The sequence below is a fragment of the Oncorhynchus masou genome, chromosome 12 (assembly GCF_036934945.1).
Source record: "Oncorhynchus masou masou isolate Uvic2021 chromosome 12, UVic_Omas_1.1, whole genome shotgun sequence".
NCBI lineage: Eukaryota > Metazoa > Chordata > Actinopteri > Salmoniformes > Salmonidae > Oncorhynchus > Oncorhynchus masou.
Genome location: NC_088223.1, coordinates 43,861,944 through 43,883,683, shown reverse-complemented (window position 1 = coordinate 43,883,683; position 21,740 = coordinate 43,861,944). Strand labels below are relative to the sequence as shown.

At 44.1% G+C, this 21,740-nt stretch overlaps 1 protein-coding gene across 1 annotated transcript; it reads left to right on the top strand.

Annotated features, from left to right (window-relative positions):
- The first annotated feature begins 1,731 nt into the window (after positions 1-1,731).
- Positions 1,732-20,899, top strand: eppk1 (epiplakin 1). The gene is given in 7 exon segments (XM_064980682.1): positions 1,732-10,069; positions 10,072-10,202; positions 10,205-11,222; positions 11,225-14,398; positions 14,401-16,905; positions 16,908-20,054; positions 20,057-20,899. Coding segments are annotated over 7 exon segments (18,999 nt in total). The 5' UTR covers positions 1,732-1,746; the 3' UTR covers positions 20,758-20,899.
- The last annotated feature ends 841 nt before the right edge of the window (positions 20,900-21,740 follow it).

The following is a 21,740-nucleotide window of genomic DNA, read 5'->3' as shown; positions in this document are numbered from 1 at the left end:
TAACTAAATTCAACCTAGCTAATTTCCAATTTATACGAAATTGTTTGACTACAGAGGTAGCAAAACTGTACTTCAACTCTATGATACTCCCCCACTTAATATACTGCTTGACTAGTTGGGCCCAAGCTTGCTGTACAACATTAAAACCTATTCAGTCTGTCTACAAACAGGCTCTCAAAGTGCTTGATAGGAAGCCCAATAGCCATCATCATTGTCACATCCTTAGAAAGCATGAGCTCTTGAGTTGGGAAAATCTTGTGCAATACACCGACGCATGTCTTGTATTCAAGATCCTTAATGGCCTGGCTCCCCCTCCACTCAATATTTTTGTTAAACAGAAAACCCAGACAAATGGCAGCAGATCCACAAGGTCTGCCATGAGAGGTGACTGTATAAGTTCCCCTAAGGAAAAGCACCTTTAGTAAATCTGCGTTCTCTGTGAGAGCTTCCCATGTCTGGAATACACTGCCATCAGACACACATAACTGCACCACATATCACACTTTCACAAAATGCTTGAAGACATGGCTAAAGGTCAATCAGATTTGTGAACATGGTCCCTAGCTGTGTGTTGTCGCTTTCCATGTTGTCTGTTGTCTGTAGCTTGTGAGGTGTGGAAACACTTTGTTGCTTTTATGAATTTTGTCTTGCTGCTTTTTGTTCTATGTTGCTCTGTCTGTATGCTACGTCTTGCTTGTCCTATGTTGCTCTGTCTGTATGCTATGTCTTGCTTGCCCTGTGTTGCTATGTCTTGCTTGTTCTATGTTGCTATTGTCTATATTGTAATTGTTTTTAATAACCTGCCCAGGGACTGCGGTTGAAAATTAGCCGACCGGCTAAAACCGGCACTTTTACTGAAACGTTGATTAATGTGCACTGTCCCTGTAAAAATAAAAAATAAACTAAACTAAACTTTAGTCAAGCTGTGTGCTTTTCTGGCTCATTTACCCATTGTTGTCTTATGTCTTAACATGCACAAGTGCATTTATTGATAACATTCAACAAAATAAACCTAGTGTAATTAAGAATTATATATTCATGATCAGTGTTTTCTCTCAAAAATATGTTGAGTTACAATAATGTTTCAGGTTGCATTTAAGTGCTCTTAGGTTTTATAGTTCCCCCATATTTCCATTTTAAGTCTACACCTTTCCAACAGTTGCTTTAGCATGCCTAAACAAATAGAGACATTTCACAATGTTACACTGACTGTAGTTGTGGTCCATTTAATTTCTAGTTATTGCAGGAAATGAACTAAAATCATATTACATTTTAAAATCCATAATCAACCAGACAATTGTTTCACTTCATTACTGAAATTACATTAGATTGAACTGATTTAAAATGGTGTTTATTTATACCTGCAAACAACTGCAACATCAGGCATAGGAGCCCAGGCAAGATGTTTTTGAAAGTTAATGCCATGAAATAATACAGCACAAGCAAACAAATAAATTGAAGCCATTCTTCAGAGTAAATCATTGATAAAACATAAAACTATTACTAAAGATGTCTAAGTGAAAATTAACCTTTGCAACCTGAATTGTAAAAGAAAAGGAAAACCTGCTCTTGACAGTATCACTTTGTTTAAGATTATGTGTTGACTGTTTTGCCTTATCATCCAATTATTCCCATTCACCTGCAACAAGCAAACTCAAATGTGCAAGTGCTTTTCCTATTTACATTTGTTTTTCTCTGTATCTTTACACAGATTTGAAAGTCAAGATTGAGCCGATCACTAAAGATATGGAAGGGAATGAAAATGGCCAGGCACAAGCCACCGGTGCAGTAGCTGGAGTCTTCCTGGAGAAGACAAAGCAGAAGATAACAATATATCAGGCCATGAAGAAACGTCTACTGAAGCCTGGCACAGCATTGGCCTTGTTGGAGGCCCAGGCTGCCACTGAGGGAATCATAGACCTTATCAACAACCGGAAACTTCCAGTAGAAGAAGCTGTCAAGGAAGGAATAATTGGACCTGAGATGAGAGAAAAACTCCTTGTTGCTGAGAGAGCCATTGATGGTTATATAGATCCGTATACAAATGAAAAAATGTCTGTATTCCAAGCCATACAAAAGGATGTGATTCCAAAAAATTATGGATCCCGGTTGCTTGAGGCACAGATATCCACAAAAGGCCTATTTGACCCAGTTGAAAAAAAACATGTTTCAGTGTACTCAGCGATTGAGAAGGGACACTATGAAAAAGGTTTACTCTCTGACCAGATGGAAGACCTCAAAGTTTTCTATGATCCAAACTCACAAGAAAATCTTAACTACTTACATCTGATAGAGAAATGCATAGTGGATCCTGACACTGGCTTACTGCTGCTCCCAGTATGCATCACCTTCAAAGGCCTGCGAAGGGGGGTGTCCTCCACTGAGCTCCTGGCAGCAAACATCATTGACAAAGAGACCTATGACGACTTGCAGGAAGGCAAAACAACCACTCAGGATGTGATGCTCATGGAGACTGTGAAAGAGTACCTGGAAGGTAAAGGAGGTATCTCTGGTGTAGCTATGCTCTCGTCCAATCAGAGAATGAGTATCTATCAAGCCATGAAGCAGGGCATTCTCATGCCTGGAACAGCTCTAGTTCTTCTTGAGGCACAGGCTGCCACTGGTTTTATGATTGACCCTGTTCAGAACAAGAAATTCAGTGTGGACGAGGCTATTAAAAACAAAGTTGTGGGCCCTGACTACCATGCTAAACTGCTTTCGGCTGAGCGGGCAGTCACAGGATACAAAGACCCCTACACAAGTGAAACAATATCCCTGTTTCAGGCATTGTCAAAGGACCTAATTGTGAAGGAGCATGGCATTCGCTTACTGGAAGCTCAAATTGCCACAGGAGGAATAATTGATCCCATCAACAGTCATAGACTTCCTGTGGACGTGGCCTACAAGCGAGGTTTCTTTGATGAAAACATGAATGCAATACTTGCAGACTCAGGAGATGACACCAAAGGATTCTTTGATCCAAACACAAAGGAAAATCTGACATACCTTCAGCTGATGGGACGATGTGTCATCGACCCAGCCACTGGACTCTGCCTGCTTCCTCTTATGGAACAGTCAGGTGGTCGGAATCATAATTTCATCGACTATCAAACCAAACTTAACTTCAAAGAAGTGAGAGTGAGGGTGACTTGTGGGAAGTACATGGGAATGATTGTATCCCTTTGGGAATTGCTGATGTCAGAATACTTCAACGAACATCAGAGGCAAGACATCATTCGGCAATACACACAGGGACACCTTACAATGAAGATGATGATCAGAAAAATTATGGAGGTTATAGAGCAATCAGTGAAAAGAACCAACGTTGTCTTTGAAGGAATCCGGGAGACTGTCACAGCAAAGCAGCTGGTAGAGGCAGATATCATTAGTGAGAATATCCTGGAGGAACTCAACAAGGGGAAGAAGACAGTGAAGGAGGTCACAGAGGATGAAACTGTTCAAATGTACTTACAAGGGAAAGACAGCATTGCAGGTGTTTTGCTTCCTGATTCTCAGATCATGACAATCTACCAGGCCAGACAAAAGGGAAAGCTAATGCCAGGAACTGCACTGATTCTACTGGAAGCTCAAGCAGCAACAGGCTTCATCATTGACCCTATTGCCAATAGAAAGTTTTCAGTGGATGAGGCAGTGAAGGCAAACATAGTGGGACCTGACCTTCATGGAAAGCTGCGTTCGGCCGAGAAAGCAGTGACTGGTTACAAAGATCCATACACTGGCAAAACCATCTCTCTGTTCCAAGCCATGCAGAAAGACCTCATCTTACAAGACCATGGAATTCGTCTGCTGGAGGCACAGATTGCCACTGGAGGAATCATTGACCCTCTTAACAGCCATCGTATTCCTGTCCATGTAGCATACAAGAGGGGATATTTCAATGAGGAAATGAATCAGATTCTTGATGATCCAAGTGATGACACTAAGGGCTTCTTTGACCCCAACACTCATGAAAACCTCACATACCTGAAGCTCATGGCTAGGTGTGTCACTGATCCAAGCACAGGCCTTTGTCTTCTGCCCCTCAAAGGCAAAAGCAACAGAGTCAACATACAAGATCACATAAAGGAGACATTCCAAGCTACAAATGTCACTGTTAAGTATGGCAGGTTCAGCTGCAAGCATGTAACACTCTGGGATCTCATCAACTCTGAATATCTGTGTGAGGACAAAAGGCAGGAGTTATTCAAACTGTACAAGTCAAGGATGATCACAATCAATGAAATCATTGTAATTATCCTGGAAATCATTGAATGCAAGGAGATAAAGTGGCAAGCTGGTCTTAACTTTGAGGGTCTGAGGGGGAATGTTTCTGTTGTGGACCTTTTGAGGTTGGAAATTGTGGATGAAAAGACATACAAAAGTCTGATTGAAGGGAAACTGACCAACAAGGATATACTGAAGATAGACACAGTTAGAACCTATCTGAGAGGAAACAGCTGTGTAGCCGGGGTGATACTCCAACCCTCCAATCAAAAACTGAGCATCTATGAGGCCAAGAAAAAGGGCATCCTTACTCCTGGTACTGCGCTATCTCTTCTGGAAGCACAAGCTGCCACAGGCTTTATCATTGACCCTCTCCATAACCAGAAACTGACTGTGGATCATGCTCTGAAAGAGAAGATAATTGGCCCAGAACTGTATGAAAAGCTCTTATCAGCAGAGAAGGCAGTAACTGGCTACACAGACCCCTACACTGACAAAAAGATCTCACTCTTTCAAGCCATGAAGAAAGATCTGATCCTGCAGCAGCATGGCATTCGTTTACTTGAAGCCCAGATTGCAACAGGTGGCATCATTGACCCATTGAAGTGTCTGCATTTGCCCCTTGAAGTTGCTTACAGAAAGGGATACTTTGATGTAGAGCTTAATCAAATCCTGACAGATCCCAGTGATGACACCAAGGGATTTGTTGACCCAAGGACACAAGCAAACTTGACCTACATGGAAATGATGGAGCAGTGCATAAAGGACCCAGAGACGGGTCTGTTTCTTCTGCCACTGATGGACAAAACAAAAACACAGGATGAAACTGAAAAAATGTACTCAGACGCTGAGATTAAACAGGAGTTTGAAAAGACAACTGTTAGCATATCAGTAGGGCGTTATTCAGGAAAGACGGTCTCTCTTTGGTATTTGATTCACTCTGGATACTTTACTGATGATCAGAGACTCCAGTTCCTTGAAAAATACAGAACAAAGAAGATAACCATACAAGTAATAATCACTTTGGTCATTTCCACCATTACAAAACTGGAAGAGAACAAAACTCTGAAAACAACAAAAGGTTTGAGAAAGCCAGTCTCTGCAAAACAGCTATTGAAATCAAGCATAATCGATGCCAATACCTTCAGGAGTTTGGAGGAAGGAAAAGTAACTCTTGAACAAGTGACCAAAATGGAATCTGTGAAGCAATACCTAAGAGGTACAGGAAGTGTTGCTGGCGTCCAGATTCTTCCATCCAAAAATGTAATGAGCATTTATGAGGCAAAGACACAAGGTTTGCTAACACCTGGTACTGCACTGAAACTGCTTGAGGCTCAGGCTGCAACAGGGTTTGTCATCGATCCAATCAAGAACAAATATCTATCTGTTGATGAGGCCGCAAGAGAACGACTAATTGGACTAGAAATACATGAAAAACTACTCTCAGCTGAACGAGCAGTCACTGGATATGTAGATCCATACACAGATGACACAATATCTTTATTTGAAGCCATGAAAAAAGATCTGATCGAGAAAGGCCATGGGATACATCTGCTAGAGGCACAAATTGCAACAGGGGGAATAATTGACCCAGTCAACAGCTACAGGATACCTTCTCATGTCGCCAAGAAAAATGGCTACCTTGATGAAGAAACAAGTGAAGTAATGTCTAATCCAAATGATGACACAAAAGGATTCTTTGACCCCAGCACCAAGGAAAACCTAACATACCTTCAGTTAATAGAGAGATGTGAAAAGGATTCTCATACAGGACTTTTACTCCTACCATTACATGTAGAAGATGGAGGTGACTTTCACACAGATGAACAAACAGAGCAGGAATTCAAAGACAAAATTGTGGTCATCAATGCAGGTAAATTTGAAGACAAACAAGTGTCAATGTGGGATGTGTTAATCTCTGAATACATTTCAAAACTGAAAAGAGAGCAGCTCTTGAAACAGTACAAGACAAGATCATTGACAATGAAAGAGATAATAGAAATAGTCATCATAATAATACAGGAAGTGACATCAAAACAAATAAAGTTCAAAGGACTGAGGAAGCAGGTATCGGCAAGTGAGCTTTATGAGTCACAAATCATATCAAAGGAACTCTTCACTCAGATTATCCATGGAGAAGTTACTGAAGAGACTGTAGGGGAAATGGAATCAATTCAAAAGTACCTTGGGGCAACAAATTCCATTGCAGGAGTAAGAATTGAATCCACCAAAGAGATAATGAGCATCTACGAGGCCAAATCCAAAGGTCTTCTAACTCCTGGGACCTCTCTGGTTCTGCTGGAGGCTCAAGCTGCCACTGGATTTGTCATTGACCCAGTGAAGAACAAGAAGCTCTCTGTAGAAGAGGCATCCGCTCAAGGTGTGGTTGGGAACGAGTGGAAGAACAAACTGCTTTCAGCAGAGAGGGCAGTCACTGGATACAAAGATCCCTACACAGGAAACACAATTTCCTTGTTCCAGGCCTTGAAAAAGGATCTAATTGTCAAGGACCATGGAATTCGCCTTCTTGAGGCACAGATTGCAACTGGTGGAATCATTGATCCAGTGTACAGTCATAGAGTGCCAGTAGAGGTGGCGTACCAGAGAGGATACTTTGATGAGGAAATGAACCAGATCCTCGATGACCCTGACGATGACACCAAGGGCTTTTTTGACCCCAACACACAAGAAAACCTCACCTACCTGCAGCTTGTGGAGAGGTGTGTGACAGACCCAGATACTGGCCTTAGCTTACTTGTAATTGTCAAAAAAGGAGAGTTTTACTTCTTCATTGATGAGCAAACCAAGAACATTCTAAAGGCTATGACAACAACTAAGGCCGGAGGCAAATTTCAAGGACAGAAAGTGTCTCTATGGGATCTCCTCTACTCAAAATACATCACAGAGGAGAGAAGGAGAGAGCTTGTGCAGCAGTATAAATCCGGAGCAATCACTATTGAACGCTTCATGGAGATTATCCTAGCAAGTATTCAACAAAAGACTACCACCACAATAACCACAACATCTTCAGTGTCAACATGCACACCACCACCTGAGACAAAGTCAGAGAAAACAACCATCACCACAACAACCACAGAGACAAGCTTCCATGGTATCAGGAAGAATGTCACCGCTGGCGAGCTGCTTGCCTCAAAAATCATTGACAAGAAACTCTATGAAGACCTCAACACAGGAAAAGTCACAGTGAACCAAGTGAGTGAAATGGACTCAGTACACAAGTACTTGGAGGGAACTAATAGCATTGCAGGTGTATATGTTCAGTCCACCAAACAGACCATGAGCATCTACGAGGCCAAATCCAAAGGTCTTCTAACTCCTGGGACCTCTCTGGTTCTGCTGGAGGCTCAAGCTGCCACTGGATTTGTCATTGACCCAGTGAAGAACAAGAAGCTCTCTGTAGAAGAGGCATCCGCTCAAGGTGTGGTTGGGAACGAGTGGAAGAACAAACTGCTTTCAGCAGAGAGGGCAGTCACTGGATACAAAGATCCCTACACAGGAAACACAATTTCCTTGTTCCAGGCCTTGAAAAAGGATCTAATTGTCAAGGACCATGGAATTCGCCTTCTTGAGGCACAGATTGCAACTGGTGGAATCATCGATCCAGTGTACAGTCATAGAGTGCCAGTAGAGGTGGCGTACCAGAGAGGATACTTTGATGAGGAAATGAACCAGATCCTCGATGACCCTGACGATGACACCAAGGGCTTTTTTGACCCCAACACACAAGAAAACCTCACCTACCTGCAGCTTGTGGAGAGGTGTGTGACAGACCCAGATACTGGCCTTAGCTTACTTGTAATTGTCAAAAAAGGAGAGTTTTACTTCTTCATTGATGAGCAAACCAAGAACATTCTAAAGGCTATGACAACAACTAAGGCCGGAGGCAAATTTCAAGGACAGAAAGTGTCTCTATGGGATCTCCTCTACTCAAAATACATCACAGAGGAGAGAAGGAGAGAGCTTGTGCAGCAGTATAAATCCGGAGCAATCACTATTGAACGCTTCATGGAGATTATCCTAGCAAGTATTCAACAAAAGACTACCACCACAATAACCACAACATCTTCAGTGTCAACATGCACACCACCACCTGAGACAAAGTCAGAGAAAACAACCATCACCACAACAACCACAGAGACAAGCTTCCATGGTATCAGGAAGAATGTCACCGCTGGCGAGCTGCTTGCCTCAAAAATCATTGACAAGAAACTCTATGAAGACCTCAACACAGGAAAAGTCACAGTGAACCAAGTGAGTGAAATGGACTCAGTACACAAGTACTTGGAGGGAACTAATAGCATTGCAGGTGTATATGTTCAGTCCACCAAACAGACCATGAGCATCTACGAGGCCAAATCCAAAGGTCTTCTAACTCCTGGGACCTCTCTGGTTCTGCTGGAGGCTCAAGCTGCCACTGGATTTGTCATTGACCCAGTGAAGAACAAGAAGCTCTCTGTAGAAGAGGCATCCGCTCAAGGTGTGGTTGGGAACGAGTGGAAGAACAAACTGCTTTCAGCAGAGAGGGCAGTCACTGGATACAAAGATCCCTACACAGGAAACACAATTTCCTTGTTCCAGGCCTTGAAAAAGGATCTAATTGTCAAGGACCATGGAATTCGCCTTCTTGAGGCACAGATTGCAACTGGTGGAATCATCGATCCAGTGTACAGTCATAGAGTGCCAGTAGAGGTGGCGTACCAGAGAGGATACTTTGATGAGGAAATGAACCAGATCCTCGATGACCCTGACGATGACACCAAGGGCTTTTTTGACCCCAACACACAAGAAAACCTCACCTACCTGCAGCTTGTGGAGAGGTGTGTGACAGACCCAGATACTGGCCTTAGCTTACTTGTAATTGTCAAAAAAGGAGAGTTTTACTTCTTCATTGATGAGCAAACCAAGAACATTCTAAAGGCTATGACAACAACTAAGGCCGGAGGCAAATTTCAAGGACAGAAAGTGTCTCTATGGGATCTCCTCTACTCAAAATACATCACAGAGGAGAGAAGGAGAGAGCTTGTGCAGCAGTATAAATCCGGAGCAATCACTATTGAACGCTTCATGGAGATTATCCTAGCAAGTATTCAACAAAAGACTACCACCACAATAACCACAACATCTTCAGTGTCAACATGCACACCACCACCTGAGACAAAGTCAGAGAAAACAACCATCACCACAACAACCACAGAGACAAGCTTCCATGGTATCAGGAAGAATGTCACCGCTGGCGAGCTGCTTGCCTCAAAAATCATTGACAAGAAACTCTATGAAGACCTCAACACAGGAAAAGTCACAGTGAACCAAGTGAGTGAAATGGACTCAGTACACAAGTACTTGGAGGGAACTAATAGCATTGCAGGTGTATATGTTCAGTCCACCAAACAGACCATGAGCATCTACGAGGCCAAATCCAAAGGTCTTCTAACTCCTGGGACCTCTCTGGTTCTGCTGGAGGCTCAAGCTGCCACTGGATTTGTCATTGACCCAGTGAAGAACAAGAAGCTCTCTGTAGAAGAGGCATCCGCTCAAGGTGTGGTTGGGAACGAGTGGAAGAACAAACTGCTTTCAGCAGAGAGGGCAGTCACTGGATACAAAGATCCCTACACAGGAAACACAATTTCCTTGTTCCAGGCCTTGAAAAAGGATCTAATTGTCAAGGACCATGGAATTCGCCTTCTTGAGGCACAGATTGCAACTGGTGGAATCATCGATCCAGTGTACAGTCATAGAGTGCCAGTAGAGGTGGCGTACCAGAGAGGATACTTTGATGAGGAAATGAACCAGATCCTCGATGACCCTGACGATGACACCAAGGGCTTTTTGACCCCAACACACAAGAAAACCTCACCTACCTGCAGCTTGTGGAGAGGTGTGTGACAGACCCAGATACTGGCCTTAGCTTACTTGTAATTGTCAAAAAGGAGAGTTTTACTTCTTCATTGATGAGCAAACCAAGAACATTCTAAAGGCTATGACAACAACTAAGGCCGGAGGCAAATTTCAAGGACAGAAAGTGTCTCTATGGGATCTCCTCTACTCAAAATACATCACAGAGGAGAGAAGGAGAGAGCTTGTGCAGCAGTATAAATCCGGAGCAATCACTATTGAACGCTTCATGGAGATTATCCTAGCAAGTATTCAACAAAAGACTACCACCACAATAACCACAACATCTTCAGTGTCAACATGCACACCACCACCTGAGACAAAGTCAGAGAAAACAACCATCACCACAACAACCACAGAGACAAGCTTCCATGGTATCAGGAAGAATGTCACCGCTGGCGAGCTGCTTGCCTCAAAAATCATTGACAAGAAACTCTATGAAGACCTCAACACAGGAAAAGTCACAGTGAACCAAGTGAGTGAAATGGACTCAGTACACAAGTACTTGGAGGGAACTAATAGCATTGCAGGTGTATATGTTCAGTCCACCAAACAGACCATGAGCATCTACGAGGCCAAATCCAAAGGTCTTCTAACTCCTGGGACCTCTCTGGTTCTGCTGGAGGCTCAAGCTGCCACTGGATTTGTCATTGACCCAGTGAAGAACAAGAAGCTCTCTGTAGAAGAGGCATCCGCTCAAGGTGTGGTTGGGAACGAGTGGAAGAACAAACTGCTTTCAGCAGAGAGGGCAGTCACTGGATACAAAGATCCCTACACAGGAAACACAATTTCCTTGTTCCAGGCCTTGAAAAAGGATCTAATTGTCAAGGACCATGGAATTCGCCTTCTTGAGGCACAGATTGCAACTGGTGGAATCATCGATCCAGTGTACAGTCATAGAGTGCCAGTAGAGGTGGCGTACCAGAGAGGATACTTTGATGAGGAAATGAACCAGATCCTCGATGACCCTGACGATGACACCAAGGGCTTTTTTGACCCCAACACACAAGAAAACCTCACCTACCTGCAGCTTGTGGAGAGGTGTGTGACAGACCCAGATACTGGCCTTAGCTTACTTGTAATTGTCAAAAAGGAGAGTTTTACTTCTTCATTGATGAGCAAACCAAGAACATTCTAAAGGCTATGACAACAACTAAGGCCGGAGGCAAATTTCAAGGACAGAAAGTGTCTCTATGGGATCTCCTCTACTCAAAATACATCACAGAGGAGAGAAGGAGAGAGCTTGTGCAGCATTATAAATCCGGAGCAATCACTATTGAACGCTTCATGGAGATTATCCTAGCAAGTATTCAACAAAAGACTACCACCACAATAACCACAACATCTTCAGTGTCAACATGCACACCACCACCTGAGACAAAGTCAGAGAAAACAACCATCACCACAACAACCACAGAGACAAGCTTCCATGGTATCAGGAAGAATGTCACCGCTGGCGAGCTGCTTGCCTCAAACATCATTGACAAGAAACTCTATGAAGACCTCAACACAGGAAAAGTCACAGTGAACCAAGTGAGTGAAATGGACTCAGTACACAAGTACTTGGAGGGAACTAATAGCATTGCAGGTGTATATGTTCAGTCCACCAAACAGACCATGAGCATCTACGAGGCCAAATCCAAAGGTCTTCTAACTCCTGGGACCTCTCTGGTTCTGCTGGAGGCTCAAGCTGCCACTGGATTTGTCATTGACCCAGTGAAGAACAAGAAGCTCTCTGTAGAAGAGGCATCCGCTCAAGGTGTGGTTGGGAACGAGTGGAAGAACAAACTGCTTTCAGCAGAGAGGGCAGTCACTGGATACAAAGATCCCTACACAGGAAACACAATTTCCTTGTTCCAGGCCTTGAAAAAGGATCTAATTGTCAAGGACCATGGAATTCGCCTTCTTGAGGCACAGATTGCAACTGGTGGAATCATCGATCCAGTGTACAGTCATAGAGTGCCAGTAGAGGTGGCGTACCAGAGAGGATACTTTGATGAGGAAATGAACCAGATCCTCGATGACCCTGACGATGACACCAAGGGCTTTTTTGACCCCAACACACAAGAAAACCTCACCTACCTGCAGCTTGTGGAGAGGTGTGTGACAGACCCAGATACTGGCCTTAGCTTACTTGTAATTGTCAAAAAAGGAGAGTTTTACTTCTTCATTGATGAGCAAACCAAGAACATTCTAAAGGCTATGACAACAACTAAGGCCGGAGGCAAATTTCAAGGACAGAAAGTGTCTCTATGGGATCTCCTCTACTCAAAATACATCACAGAGGAGAGAAGGAGAGAGCTTGTGCAGCAGTATAAATCCGGAGCAATCACTATTGAACGCTTCATGGAGATTATCCTAGCAAGTATTCAACAAAAGACTACCACCACAATAACCACAACATCTTCAGTGTCAACATGCACACCACCACCTGAGACAAAGTCAGAGAAAACAACCATCACCACAACAACCACAGAGACAAGCTTCCATGGTATCAGGAAGAATGTCACCGCTGGCGAGCTGCTTGCCTCAAAAATCATTGACAAGAAACTCTATGAAGACCTCAACACAGGAAAAGTCACAGTGAACCAAGTGAGTGAAATGGACTCAGTACACAAGTACTTGGAGGGAACTAATAGCATTGCAGGTGTATATGTTCAGTCCACCAAACAGACCATGAGCATCTACGAGGCCAAATCCAAAGGTCTTCTAACTCCTGGGACCTCTCTGGTTCTGCTGGAGGCTCAAGCTGCCACTGGATTTGTCATTGACCCAGTGAAGAACAAGAAGCTCTCTGTAGAAGAGGCATCCGCTCAAGGTGTGGTTGGGAACGAGTGGAAGAACAAACTGCTTTCAGCAGAGAGGGCAGTCACTGGATACAAAGATCCCTACACAGGAAACACAATTTCCTTGTTCCAGGCCTTGAAAAAGGATCTAATTGTCAAGGACCATGGAATTCGCCTTCTTGAGGCACAGATTGCAACTGGTGGAATCATCGATCCAGTGTACAGTCATAGAGTGCCAGTAGAGGTGGCGTACCAGAGAGGATACTTTGATGAGGAAATGAACCAGATCCTCGATGACCCTGACGATGACACCAAGGGCTTTTTTGACCCCAACACACAAGAAAACCTCACCTACCTGCAGCTTGTGGAGAGGTGTGTGACAGACCCAGATACTGGCCTTAGCTTACTTGTAATTGTCAAAAAAGGAGAGTTTTACTTCTTCATTGATGAGCAAACCAAGAACATTCTAAAGGCTATGACAACAACTAAGGCCGGAGGCAAATTTCAAGGACAGAAAGTGTCTCTATGGGATCTCCTCTACTCAAAATACATCACAGAGGAGAGAAGGAGAGAGCTTGTGCAGCAGTATAAATCCGGAGCAATCACTATTGAACGCTTCATGGAGATTATCCTAGCAAGTATTCAACAAAAGACTACCACCACAATAACCACAACATCTTCAGTGTCAACATGCACACCACCACCTGAGACAAAGTCAGAGAAAACAACCATCACCACAACAACCACAGAGACAAGCTTCCATGGTATCAGGAAGAATGTCACCGCTGGCGAGCTGCTTGCCTCAAAAATCATTGACAAGAAACTCTATGAAGACCTCAACACAGGAAAAGTCACAGTGAACCAAGTGAGTGAAATGGACTCAGTACACAAGTACTTGGAGGGAACTAATAGCATTGCAGGTGTATATGTTCAGTCCACCAAACAGACCATGAGCATCTACGAGGCCAAATCCAAAGGTCTTCTAACTCCTGGGACCTCTCTGGTTCTGCTGGAGGCTCAAGCTGCCACTGGATTTGTCATTGACCCAGTGAAGAACAAGAAGCTCTCTGTAGAAGAGGCATCCGCTCAAGGTGTGGTTGGGAACGAGTGGAAGAACAAACTGCTTTCAGCAGAGAGGGCAGTCACTGGATACAAAGATCCCTACACAGGAAACACAATTTCCTTGTTCCAGGCCTTGAAAAAGGATCTAATTGTCAAGGACCATGGAATTCGCCTTCTTGAGGCACAGATTGCAACTGGTGGAATCATCGATCCAGTGTACAGTCATAGAGTGCCAGTAGAGGTGGCGTACCAGAGAGGATACTTTGATGAGGAAATGAACCAGATCCTCGATGACCCTGACGATGACACCAAGGGCTTTTTTGACCCCAACACACAAGAAAACCTCACCTACCTGCAGCTTGTGGAGAGGTGTGTGACAGACCCAGATACTGGCCTTAGCTTACTTGTAATTGTCAAAAAGGAGAGTTTTACTTCTTCATTGATGAGCAAACCAAGAACATTCTAAAGGCTATGACAACAACTAAGGCCGGAGGCAAATTTCAAGGACAGAAAGTGTCTCTATGGGATCTCCTCTACTCAAAATACATCACAGAGGAGAGAAGGAGAGAGCTTGTGCAGCAGTATAAATCCGGAGCAATCACTATTGAACGCTTCATGGAGATTATCCTAGCAAGTATTCAACAAAAGACTACCACCACAATAACCACAACATCTTCAGTGTCAACATGCACACCACCACCTGAGACAAAGTCAGAGAAAACAACCATCACCACAACAACCACAGAGACAAGCTTCCATGGTATCAGGAAGAATGTCACCGCTGGCGAGCTGCTTGCCTCAAAAATCATTGACAAGAAACTCTATGAAGACCTCAACACAGGAAAAGTCACAGTGAACCAAGTGAGTGAAATGGACTCAGTACACAAGTACTTGGAGGGAACTAATAGCATTGCAGGTGTATATGTTCAGTCCACCAAACAGACCATGAGCATCTACGAGGCCAAATCCAAAGGTCTTCTAACTCCTGGGACCTCTCTGGTTCTGCTGGAGGCTCAAGCTGCCACTGGATTTGTCATTGACCCAGTGAAGAACAAGAAGCTCTCTGTAGAAGAGGCATCCGCTCAAGGTGTGGTTGGGAACGAGTGGAAGAACAAACTGCTTTCAGCAGAGAGGGCAGTCACTGGATACAAAGATCCCTACACAGGAAACACAATTTCCTTGTTCCAGGCCTTGAAAAAGGATCTAATTGTCAAGGACCATGGAATTCGCCTTCTTGAGGCACAGATTGCAACTGGTGGAATCATCGATCCAGTGTACAGTCATAGAGTGCCAGTAGAGGTGGCGTACCAGAGAGGATACTTTGATGAGGAAATGAACCAGATCCTCGATGACCCTGACGATGACACCAAGGGCTTTTTTGACCCCAACACACAAGAAAACCTCACCTACCTGCAGCTTGTGGAGAGGTGTGTGACAGACCCAGATACTGGCCTTAGCTTACTTGTAATTGTCAAAAAAGGAGAGTTTTACTTCTTCATTGATGAGCAAACCAAGAACATTCTAAAGGCTATGACAACAACTAAGGCCGGAGGCAAATTTCAAGGACAGAAAGTGTCTCTATGGGATCTCCTCTACTCAAAATACATCACAGAGGAGAGAAGGAGAGAGCTTGTGCAGCAGTATAAATCCGGAGCAATCACTATTGAACGCTTCATGGAGATTATCCTAGCAAGTATTCAACAAAAGACTACCACCACAATAACCACAACATCTTCAGTGTCAACATGCACACCACCACCTGAGACAAAGTCAGAGAAAACAACCATCACCACAACAACCACAGAGACAAGCTTCCATGGTATCAGGAAGAATGTCACCGCTGGCGAGCTGCTTGCCTCAAAAATCATTGACAAGAAACTCTATGAAGACCTCAACACAGGAAAAGTCACAGTGAACCAAGTGAGTGAAATGGACTCAGTACACAAGTACTTGGAGGGAACTAATAGCATTGCAGGTGTATATGTTCAGTCCACCAAACAGACCATGAGCATCTACGAGGCCAAATCCAAAGGTCTTCTAACTCCTGGGACCTCTCTGGTTCTGCTGGAGGCTCAAGCTGCCACTGGATTTGTCATTGACCCAGTGAAGAACAAGAAGCTCTCTGTAGAAGAGGCATCCGCTCAAGGTGTGGTTGGGAACGAGTGGAAGAACAAACTGCTTTCAGCAGAGAGGGCAGTCACTGGATACAAAGATCCCTACACAGGAAACACAATTTCCTTGTTCCAGGCCTTGAAAAAGGATCTAATTGTCAAGGACCATGGAATTCGCCTTCTTGAGGCACAGATTGCAACTGGTGGAATCATCGATCCAGTGTACAGTCATAGAGTGCCAGTAGAGGTGGCGTACCAGAGAGGATACTTTGATGAGGAAATGAACCAGATCCTCGATGACCCTGACGATGACACCAAGGGCTTTTTTGACCCCAACACACAAGAAAACCTCACCTACCTGCAGCTTGTGGAGAGGTGTGTGACAGACCCAGATACTGGCCTTAGCTTACTTGTAATTGTCAAAAAAGGAGAGTTTTACTTCTTCATTGATGAGCAAACCAAGAACATTCTAAAGGCTATGACAACAACTAAGGCCGGAGGCAAATTTCAAGGACAGAAAGTGTCTCTATGGGATCTCCTCTACTCAAAATACATCACAGAGGAGAGAAGGAGAGAGCTTGTGCAGCAGTATAAATCCGGAGCAATCACTATTGAACGCTTCATGGAGATTATCCTAGCAAGTATTCAACAAAAGACTACCACCACAATAACCACAACATCTTCAGTGTCAACATGCACACCACCACCTGAGACAAAGTCAGAGAAAACAACCATCACCACAACAACCACAGAGACAAGCTTCCATGGTATCAGGAAGAATGTCACCGCTGGCGAGCTGCTTGCCTCAAAATCATTGACAAGAAACTCTATGAAGACCTCAACACAGGAAAAGTCACAGTGAACCAAGTGAGTGAAATGGACTCAGTACACAAGTACTTGGAGGGAACTAATAGCATTGCAGGTGTATATGTTCAGTCCACCAAACAGACCATGAGCATCTACGAGGCCAAATCCAAAGGTCTTCTAACTCCTGGGACCTCTCTGGTTCTGCTGGAGGCTCAAGCTGCCACTGGATTTGTCATTGACCCAGTGAAGAACAAGAAGCTCTCTGTAGAAGAGGCATCCGCTCAAGGTGTGGTTGGGAACGAGTGGAAGAACAAACTGCTTTCAGCAGAGAGGGCAGTCACTGGATACAAAGATCCCTACACAGGAAACACAATTTCCTTGTTCCAGGCCTTGAAAAAGGATCTAATTGTCAAGGACCATGGAATTCGCCTTCTTGAGGCACAGATTGCAACTGGTGGAATCATCGATCCAGTGTACAGTCATAGAGTGCCAGTAGAGGTGGCGTACCAGAGAGGATACTTTGATGAGGAAATGAACCAGATCCTCGATGACCCTGACGATGACACCAAGGGCTTTTTTGACCCCAACACACAAGAAAACCTCACCTACCTGCAGCTTGTGGAGAGGTGTGTGACAGACCCAGATACTGGCCTTAGCTTACTTGTAATTGTCAAAAAAGGAGAGTTTTACTTCTTCATTGATGAGCAAACCAAGAACATTCTAAAGGCTATGACAACAACTAAGGCCGGAGGCAAATTTCAAGGACAGAAAGTGTCTCTATGGGATCTCCTCTACTCAAAATACATCACAGAGGAGAGAAGGAGAGAGCTTGTGCAGCAGTATAAATCCGGAGCAATCACTATTGAACGCTTCATGGAGATTATCCTAGCAAGTATTCAACAAAAGACTACCACCACAATAACCACAACATCTTCAGTGTCAACATGCACACCACCACCTGAGACAAAGTCAGAGAAAACAACCATCACCACAACAACCACAGAGACAAGCTTCCATGGTATCAGGAAGAATGTCACCGCTGGCGAGCTGCTTGCCTCAAAAATCATTGACAAGAAACTCTATGAAGACCTCAACACAGGAAAAGTCACAGTGAACCAAGTGAGTGAAATGGACTCAGTACACAAGTACTTGGAGGGAACTAATAGCATTGCAGGTGTATATGTTCAGTCCACCAAACAGACCATGAGCATCTACGAGGCCAAATCCAAAGGTCTTCTAACTCCTGGGACCTCTCTGGTTCTGCTGGAGGCTCAAGCTGCCACTGGATTTGTCATTGACCCAGTGAAGAACAAGAAGCTCTCTGTAGAAGAGGCATCCGCTCAAGGTGTGGTTGGGAACGAGTGGAAGAACAAACTGCTTTCAGCAGAGAGGGCAGTCACTGGATACAAAGATCCCTACACAGGAAACACAATTTCCTTGTTCCAGGCCTTGAAAAAGGATCTAATTGTCAAGGACCATGGAATTCGCCTTCTTGAGGCACAGATTGCAACTGGTGGAATCATCGATCCAGTGTACAGTCATAGAGTGCCAGTAGAGGTGGCGTACCAGAGAGGATACTTTGATGAGGAAATGAACCAGATCCTCGATGACCCTGACGATGACACCAAGGGCTTTTTTGACCCCAACACACAAGAAAACCTCACCTACCTGCAGCTTGTGGAGAGGTGTGTGACAGACCCAGATACTGGCCTTAGCTTACTTGTAATTGTCAAAAAAGGAGAGTTTTACTTCTTCATTGATGAGCAAACCAAGAACATTCTAAAGGCTATGACAACAACTAAGGCCGGAGGCAAATTTCAAGGACAGAAAGTGTCTCTATGGGATCTCCTCTACTCAAAATACATCACAGAGGAGAGAAGGAGAGAGCTTGTGCAGCAGTATAAATCCGGAGCAATCACTATTGAACGCTTCATGGAGATTATCCTAGCAAGTATTCAACAAAAGACTACCACCACAATAACCACAACATCTTCAGTGTCAACATGCACACCACCACCTGAGACAAAGTCAGAGAAAACAACCATCACCACAACAACCACAGAGACAAGCTTCCATGGTATCAGGAAGAATGTCACTGCTGGCGAGCTGCTTGCCTCAAAAATCATTGACAAGAAACTCTATGAAGACCTCAACACAGGAAAAGTCACAGTGAACCAAGTGAGTGAAATGGACTCAGTACACAAGTACTTGGAGGGAACTAATAGCATTGCAGGTGTATATGTTCAGTCCACCAAACAGACCATGAGCATCTACGAGGCCAAATCCAAAGGTCTTCTAACTCCTGGGACCTCTCTGGTTCTGCTGGAGGCTCAAGCTGCCACTGGATTTGTCATTGACCCAGTGAAGAACAAGAAGCTCTCTGTAGAAGAGGCATCCGCTCAAGGTGTGGTTGGGAACGAGTGGAAGAACAAACTGCTTTCAGCAGAGAGGGCAGTCACTGGATACAAAGATCCCTACACAGGAAACACAATTTCCTTGTTCCAGGCCTTGAAAAAGGATCTAATTGTCAAGGACCATGGAATTCGCCTTCTTGAGGCACAGATTGCAACTGGTGGAATCATCGATCCAGTGTACAGTCATAGAGTGCCAGTAGAGGTGGCGTACCAGAGAGGATACTTTGATGAGGAAATGAACCAGATCCTCGATGACCCTGACGATGACACCAAGGGCTTTTTTGACCCCAACACACAAGAAAACCTCACCTACCTGCAGCTTGTGGAGAGGTGTGTGACAGACCCAGATACTGGCCTTAGCTTACTTGTAATTGTCAAAAAAGGAGAGTTTTACTTCTTCATTGATGAGCAAACCAAGAACATTCTAAAGGCTATGACAACAACTAAGGCCGGAGGCAAATTTCAAGGACAGAAAGTGTCTCTATGGGATCTCCTCTACTCAAAATACATCACAGAGGAGAGAAGGAGAGAGCTTGTGCAGCAGTATAAATCCGGAGCAATCACTATTGAACGCTTCATGGAGATTATCCTAGCAAGTATTCAACAAAAGACTACCACCACAATAACCACAACATCTTCAGTGTCAACATGCACACCACCACCTGAGACAAAGTCAGAGAAAACAACCATCACCACAACAACCACAGAGACAAGCTTCCATGGTATCAGGAAGAATGTCACGCTGGCGAGCTGCTTGCCTCAAAAATCATTGACAAGAAACTCTATGAAGACCTCAACACAGGAAAAGTCACAGTGAACCAAGTGAGTGAAATGGACTCAGTACACAAGTACTTGGAGGGAACTAATAGCATTGCAGGTGTATATGTTCAGTCCACCAAACAGACCATGAGCATCTACGAGGCCAAATCCAAAGGTCTTCTAACTCCTGGGACCTCTCTGGTTCTGCTGGAGGCTCAAGCTGCCACTGGATTTGTCATTGACCCAGTGAAGAACAAGAAGCTCTCTGTAGAAGAGGCATCCGCTCAAGGTGTGGTTGGGAACGAGTGGAAGAACAAACTGCTTTCAGCAGAGAGGGCAGTCACTGGATACAAAGATCCCTACACAGGAAACACAATTTCCTTGTTCCAGGCCTTGAAAAAGGATCTAATTGTCAAGGACCATGGAATTCGCCTTCTTGAGGCACAGATTGCAACTGGTGGAATCATCGATCCAGTGTACAGTCATAGAGTGCCAGTAGAGGTGGCGTACCAGAGAGGATACTTTGATGAGGAAATGAACCAGATCCTCGATGACCCTGACGATGACACCAAGGGCTTTTTTGACCCCAACACACAAGAGAACCTCACCTACTTGCAGCTTCTGGAGAGGTGTGTGACAGACCCAGACACTGGTCTTAGCTTTCTGTCTCTGAATAAATGAGCTTATACTGATTTGTCATAAAATTGTTATCAAAGATGTGCAGATATTTTATCTTTATTTTATCAGATATAAATGCTTTCTTTGTTGATGTTTGGCGAATTATTCTGAATTGAATATAATAAAAAGCCATTTTTTAAGTGAATTTTGTTATTGTGAAGTTATCCACAATTATATTGTACAGTGCCTTTGGAAAGTTTTCACACCTATTTGACGTTTATTCTACAATGTATTAAATATTTTTTCCCCTCATAAATATACACAATATACCCAATAATGACAAAGCCAAACATAACATGAAACTTAAAAAGAACATTTCCATAAATTTTCATACCTTTTACTCAATACTTTTTTGAAGATCTTTTGTCAGCGATTGTAACCTTCAGTCTTTTTTGTTATGACGCTACAAGCTTGGCACATATGTATTTAGGGAGTGTCTCCCATTCTTCTCTTTAAATCTTCTCAAGATCTGTAAGGTTGGATGGGGAGCGTTGCTTCACAGCTATTTTCAGGTCTCTCCAAAGACGTTCGAATGGATTCAAGTCCAGGTTCTGGCTGGGCCACTCAAGGACATTCAAAAAAAATTCCCGAAGCCACTCCTGAGTCGTCTTGGATATGTGCTTAGGGTTGTTGTCCTGTTGGAAGGTGAACCATCGCCCCAGTTTGAGGTCCTGAGCGAACTGGAGCAGGTTTTCATCAAGGAGCTCTCTATACTATGCTCCATTCATCATTGCCTTGATCCTGACTACTCTCCCAGTCCCTGCCACTGAAGAACATCCCCTCATCATGATGCTGCCACCACCGTGCTTCACCGTAGAAATGATGCCAGGTTTCCTCCAGACGTGACGCTTGGCATTCAGGCCAAAGTGCTCAATCTTGGTTTCATTAGACCAGCGAATCTTGTTTCTCATGGTCTTAGAGTCTTTAGGTGCATTTTGGCAAACTCCAAGCGGGCTGTCATGTGCCTTTTACTGAGGAGTGGCTTC